Here is a 6,633-nt window from a genome sequence, read left to right as displayed (position 1 = left end):
CGTCAACAGCAGGTGTGTTCGGAGAACCGGATTAGCGAGCTCACGGTTAGCCGATGATTTGATCTTGGATGTAGTAAGCGACGTACGAAGAACGGGCCCCCGAAACGAGATCATGTCTGTCACCGATTCTGTTTGTAATTTTTGAGGACGGAATTTCAAGGCATAGCCAAGTGGTGGAAGGCTTTCACCACTTTCAGATTTGGCAGTGGAAGGCACTGCCAAATCTGAGGCCATGGTCCTCAGCTGGAAAAGGGTGGAGACCAAAATTGACCCGTGCCAGAATTTCTTTTGGCAGAGAAATTGTCCGATGTTCAAAATAACATTAGCAAATGCCATGAAGTGTTGAGTTTTTGTGATGACCTAAATTGTCTTTGTCCAACTACGTTCCTGTTAAGAAAATGGATAATGATGACAGTACCCAAACTTGTTTTGTTAACTTGAAATATTTTATTAATTTAAAAATAATTATAAAATAATCATAATCCAGTCAAATTAAAACCAGAGAATGATTTAAAAGACATTTAACCAAAACAAGCACAGGAGAAAAGCAATGCAAAATCTTTGAATAACAGAATTAAAAATGGAAAGAATACACCTTTACACATACACCTTACCCCACCTCCCCCTCCCCCTCACAAACACTGTTAAATTCTTATTTTTAAAGAATACGTTTGCTTTCTTACCCTATTCCAGAATAAGCTAGAGTATACTACAGTGAGGAGAAACCTAGCTAAGCATAAAGCCTGCAAAAAGAGGAAAGTGACAGAATCCAGCTAGCTTCACCTCCAAACCTTACTAAGAAACCATCAAACTTCAGTTTTATTTAAGGCATTGCCCTTATGTTTGAAGCAGGGCAGCAGAGGATATCAGCGGCATAAACAACAGATGCATGATAACTGTGACATGTTTTGAGTGGAGAGGTGATAGAGGACTTCATTTCTTTTTCACATCGACCTTGTAATTATTTGGATTTTTGCATGACTTCTTCCCAGGACTTGGAGACACTATCTGCCAGTTTCGAAAAAGAAAAACATAACAGTGAAGCCATCAGTAGATTTGTGATTACAGAGAAATCTTACACGGTAGCTTCAGAGTTGACCCCAAACATTGCTTTCTAGTACAGTCCTCCAGTGTCCTTGTAGTAAATGTGACAGTTCAGTGCAGCCTTGCTAGTGCTAGCTTAACGCGTTATGTTTACATTTGGTGCTTTACTTTGTGTGATGGAATTCAACCCTAACCTAAATTAACATCTGATTTAAAGTATGAAATTCAAAGCGTTGTCAAAATTTCTTCTTTTATTCCATGTGCAAGAATCCTATTCATAGTGTGTGTGTGCGTGTGTGGGGAAGGGGGACAAAAACCTTCACTGCATGAGGTCCGGGTGCAAGTTTCTTTGCTTTAACCCAGCTACTGCCAAGTGGGACATGAATGCCAGGGAATATTTTTGACCAGGTTTATCAAATCAACCGGAAAAACAAAACAAAAACAAACTTCTATTAGTGTTAAAAATGAAGACAATTTTGAGAACCTAAGAGGTCAAGTACATTGCTTAGCCATAGTGAAAAAAAAAGACATTTTTGGTGCAACAAGTTTGTTGTTTGGACCTTGGAACAGTTTTTTTTTTTTTTTTTTTAAACAAAAGTGTTTTATAATGTGTTTTGTGTTTATGTACGGACCACATGACTTTTTTGATGTCCTGATATATAAAACCTTAGATTGAAAGAGGGTGGGCTACTGTAAATCTGGCCTCAATACTTCTAACATGCATGTGCATCATTTTGTTTTATTACTCTCAACCTTTTCCATGTAGACTTCTTTTAAGATTAGAAGTTGTGGCGGTCGATGCGGTCCTGCTCCCTCTGAGATTTTGCCATTTGCTTCTGCAGCCGAATGTGCTCGGTGAAATCCCTCACGGCTCCCGATCCCCCAGCACAATGGCAGATGTATTTTGCAGCCTTTTTAGCCACAGCTGGAGCATCGCCGGGTACTGCACTCAGCCCTGCCAGGTTCAGGCATTTCACATCTGCTTGATCAAAACCTGAGAGGGGAACAGAAGATCATTAGTCCCTATAATAATTTACTTAAACAAGCTGCAGAGATTGGCTGCACAAACACAAACAGTCAGACATCTTTAAGTGTTAATTTGTTTCCAGACTTTATTCAGATTTGATTAAAACAGCACTTTAACATAAATGTTAAATACACCACTTTTTAAAGCAGTAGCCTCAACATGTTTCCAATTCCTGCCAATTAAACTGTTAACACATAAAAATGCAGTTGTTTTACCCATGAACGCCACATCCTTCCATTCCAGCTTCTTCTTCTCAACAATTGACTTCAAATCATTCAGCGGCTCCTTTCCCACCTTCTCGACCTTGCACTTTATCCTATCTTCAAGTTTTTGAAGCAAAGCTGGGTCAATGGGGTCTTTCTCTGTGGTCAACAGTATGACCTGGTGAAGCGAGACAGAGTGCAGTTTTGTGAGCGACGTTCCACAAGATGGGTCAGTTTACGTAATTCTGTTCAGACAGCTGAAAAAAAATCCAACCTCAACTTGTTCTTCCTGCAGCATCCGAAGCCCAGTTGTGTCTCTGGTGTTGACAGACACCATTGCCTCTCCCGACACAGACATAAAGATCTTTCCATCAGTTAAACAGCCGGAAATGTTGCAGAACATTAGGCGGACCACCTCTGGTGTGTCCTTACCGAAGTAACCGTACCTGATTGGAGAAACATAGGCTGGATCAGGAAAGGGAATGGATAGTTGATTAAAAGCTGACTGGTAGACATTATTTTCGGTGCTTCTCACCTGAGAACCCTCTGTTCTGCCACAGGCCAGTCGATGTCCACGTCTATATCTACGCTGTACTCCGGCAGCATCTCATAGTAGGTTAACTTACCGCCCTAGAGAGGTGAAAACACAAGCATGACTTACATGTATTGTTACACAAAGGGTTTGGAAAAGCCGTGGAGCTGTCACAGTCCAATTTGGTCCATTATAGATTTTTTTCCCCTTGTTGGGTACCAGCCAGATCTCTGTCCTTATGCTTTGGGTTTTGTTTTGTGCCAGATTCTTCTCCTAAATACATCAAACTACACAACAATTAAAAAGAGAAATGCGTAACACTGAGTATCAAATGAAATTGAACCCAATATCAGTTTGTTACGGCCTTAGCAGGGCCTCCTCCTGAAGGTGCCTGTGTGGGCGTGTCCCACTACCTCTTCTGCCTGAGGTGCCACCTTTCCCTTTTACACAGCTGACTCCCGTCAGTAATCAGGGAGATTTAAGCCCAGGGAAAGGTGAGCTCTGGGCCAGAGTGCGGTTACAGCTAGTGAGCTGAGTGTTTGTAGCTAGTGAGCTGCTCTTTCTTTTTGGCTTACGTTTTACTTTATTGACCACGCCTGAGTTTTGTTTGTTTTCTTAAACGGTGATAGTGGTTTGTCCGTCTCTTTTAGTTGAGTTTGAAAGGGAACTTTAATAAAACTCTTTGATTTAACCCTTTTGCCTCCTTGACTCCTTTTTCCAACCCGGTCACTTTTTGTTACTCCCCCCTCACCGCCTAGACCCCTCAGGGGAACGTAACACAGTTTCAGTAAGAATCCCACAAAAATAGAGCACAACTAACTAAACTTTCAACACAGGAAATCCAGCTCAGAAAGTCTGTTTTTTCTTTACTTCCTCCCAAAGTTAAGTTCAGCTTCTTATTCAATGAAACTTTTTTCTATAAAAATAACATTGTTCCTGTTTTAAGCAGACTTTTTTCCTGCAGTCCAAGGACTCCTTTTCATAATCAAGAGTCTGAAAATTTCAAAAGGTTGCAGACAGCATGCCCAGATATTTTTCCAGCAAAAGGGATTGAACAATCTCTTCGACAACTTAGCTGATGAAATCTGATCCATTTGTCATCAATCTCATCTGCTGCTGTTTTATAGGTGTGTGTTTAATGTTGGTGCCAACCAGGAATTAAAAAAAAAAAAAAAAAAGGCACTGTTTAACTGTTGGGCATTGGGGCTGTTTTTTCAGTCATTATAAAGTCATTATAGTCATTTTAAACCATATATGCACCACCACCATCATCACCACCACCTTTACCTGCAAGTGTCCTTCCTTTTCAATGATCTCTTTTTTGGCGAAGTAAAATGAGCCATTCTCACACAGCTCCCCTGGCCAGTCCTGACGCCGCGGCCGTTTGGCTGGCTCCAGATTGAATGGCACTGTTTGCTCACCAGCTAGAAAGAAGCAGGATCCATTAATAACAATGCAAACTCCTCTTTCCATTAAGTAGTTATTTACACAGAGAAGCTGTCTGCTTCTTGACATAGTAACCAGTGTGTGAGTGAACTGAGTTTTTAAAAAGACATTTAAGGGAAATGCATACCATCATAGTAGGTGGGTGACCAAATCTGTGAGAAATGTGTTAAATTCTGTAGCTTTGTTTGTTTGTATGTCTGTCTTTTATCATATACATGTTAAGAGTTGTATTGATCTGTTGGTAAAACTAATGAAAAAAGGAAACACGAGTGTGCACGATGAAGAAGGATGAAAAGGAAATTCCAGTAAAAGGAACAACAGTCACGATCTATACCTCCAACAACCAGTTTATGAGTTAACCTTTAAACTGGTTGTAAACCTGGAGGTAGGTGTGTAACCAAGTGCACTGACAGGTTATGTGCATGTGGGTAATTACAAACACAACCTAGAAATACATGTTTGTGCCAAAGAGAAATGACTTTATGCCAAGTAAAACAGGATGCATGGTTCAAAATGTCTTATTGGTGATAAGTAAGCAAGGGAAAAGGAATTAACAACTAAATTAGGACTTAAAGTTAGATTTTATGATTCACCGCATCAGGATATATTAGCACTCCGTATGGTGACAGTAGGAACTTAAGAGTCTTTTAGTTCTGGTCTGAGGGGATTCACTGTTGCTGCAAAAACCCTTCACTTCTGTGAGATTCTGGGTCTTTTATGCCTCTTTTAAAATACAAAAGTGTGGGACTAGTCAGCTAGATTTTTAAATGTTAGCTGTTATTAGTTTTGTTTCATTAATGTACAGCAGCAGTTTAATGTTCAAAGTTACAATGCCACCAGCCACTACCTGGAGCTGCGCACCTGACGGATGGCTGCACTCCTCTTTGGCACTCTGTGTGAATGCAAGATATAAATGAAGAAAAGTGGAAAATGAACTAGTGACAGCCGTGATAACTGGCGATGTTTTGGATTATTATTAGTATAACTATGGAGAGTGAACAAGATTGAAAAGATCAGTGTCTTGTTATGTTATTTGTTCAAGCTATCAACATACTGGGAAATGATGCAAGTACCTGACTTTTGTTTTGTTACATGAATCTGCTGCATCTGATTTAGGTTGGTAAGAAATGTCAGGCACAGTGTGCAGTGACTTAATTATTGGTACCTCTTTTAACTCAGCCAAAAAGTTGTAGGGCACATAATCACAGAGCAGGGTCAGCAGATACTGAGGCACTATGTGAGGAGTGAATTAGAGAGAAGATTGTGAGGCAGGTCTTCTCATCATACATCACTGTCTGACCTCACAAATGTGCCCCAGGAAGAATCAGAAAAAAACTTCCCATATAACTTCTAAATTTTGTGGAAAGCCTTCCCAGAAGAGTTGAAGCCATTATAGTTGCAAAACGTCAGCAGAGATCATATTAAACCCTATGGATTAAGAATGGGACGTTCATATGCATGTAAGGTTAGGCAAGCAAATACTTTTGGCAGTATATTGTATTTTGTAAACACTCTCTGCAGGGAGACGAGTAATCCATGAATGCCTAACAACTGCCTCTGTGCTTCCCCCGGGTGGAAAACAAGCACAAGTGTGAGTAAGTATCAAAACTGAAAGCTGCTTGCATGCAGATCAATAATTATCAGATGAAGGGAGCTGATAAGCTTGGAAATTTAGTACTGTAATAGCTCAAATAACCAGTTCTCAACTTGGAACCAGTTCTCCAATCCCATTTTTAGAAACACCAAGCAGTTAAAAAAAACAAGTATAAAAAAGAAAGACTGTCACTGTAAGGATTCATTGTTTGTCCAGTGAAGCACCTGTTGGATTTTGTTTATCGCAGTTAATAATTACTAAGGTGCAGGTGCAAAGATCGTCTATTTAATGGCTGCTCCTCCCTGTCATTTGAATCCTTTAACATACCAACAAGAAATCTGACCTTTTTGTGAAAATTGAGAAAGTGAGTGTAAAAACACAACACACAGGTCTATTTGGAAGAGAAGACAAACAAGATGAACAGGATAACCACACCCTCTAAAACTAGTTTAAATACTTTCCTTTAGGCAGCTGAAATATAAGAAGCACTCCAAGAGCACAAACCTCATTCATTACATTAATTTTATGTTCTTTGTTATTTTTAAATGCATTTTAAGAGGTTTGTAGTGCAATAAGAATCAGATAAGGGGGGCATTGATATGTTTAGTTATACAAACATGTAGGAGCACGTAATGGATAATAGATGAATAACTTGAGCTTATTATATAAAAATATACTACAGTATATTTCTAACTAACTAGGCAGCTCATTCTCTTTCTCTTCATAATACTTTCTGTAAGACAGTAACACATTTTGTAAAAGGTAAACGTGAGATCAGAGGTCAAAT

General features: G+C 39.5%; 1 protein-coding gene across 1 annotated transcript in view; it reads right to left on the bottom strand.

The window, feature by feature from the left end:
- Nucleotides 1–493: 493 nt before the first annotated feature.
- The window catches only part of LOC102204505 (N-acylneuraminate cytidylyltransferase-like), an 8,547-nt gene continuing 2,407 nt past the window's right edge, over nucleotides 494–6,633 (bottom strand). The window contains exons 2-7 of the mRNA XM_013908092.1: nucleotides 6,304–6,317; nucleotides 4,094–4,230; nucleotides 2,810–2,904; nucleotides 2,549–2,720; nucleotides 2,287–2,452; nucleotides 494–2,038 (exon numbers count right to left, since the gene is read on the bottom strand). Of these exons, the coding sequence (XP_013763546.1) occupies nucleotides 1,824–2,038; nucleotides 2,287–2,452; nucleotides 2,549–2,720; nucleotides 2,810–2,904; nucleotides 4,094–4,230; nucleotides 6,304–6,317 (799 nt within the window). The 3' untranslated portion in view covers nucleotides 494–1,823. The remainder of the gene's footprint in view (nucleotides 2,039–2,286; nucleotides 2,453–2,548; nucleotides 2,721–2,809; nucleotides 2,905–4,093; nucleotides 4,231–6,303; nucleotides 6,318–6,633) is intronic.

This window comes from Pundamilia nyererei, unplaced genomic scaffold (genome assembly GCF_000239375.1).
Source record: "Pundamilia nyererei isolate P.nyererei 1_Seehausen unplaced genomic scaffold, PunNye1.0 scaffold01139, whole genome shotgun sequence".
NCBI classification, from domain to species: domain Eukaryota; kingdom Metazoa; phylum Chordata; class Actinopteri; order Cichliformes; family Cichlidae; genus Pundamilia; species Pundamilia nyererei.
This window is presented reverse-complemented; position numbering and strand designations above follow the sequence as displayed.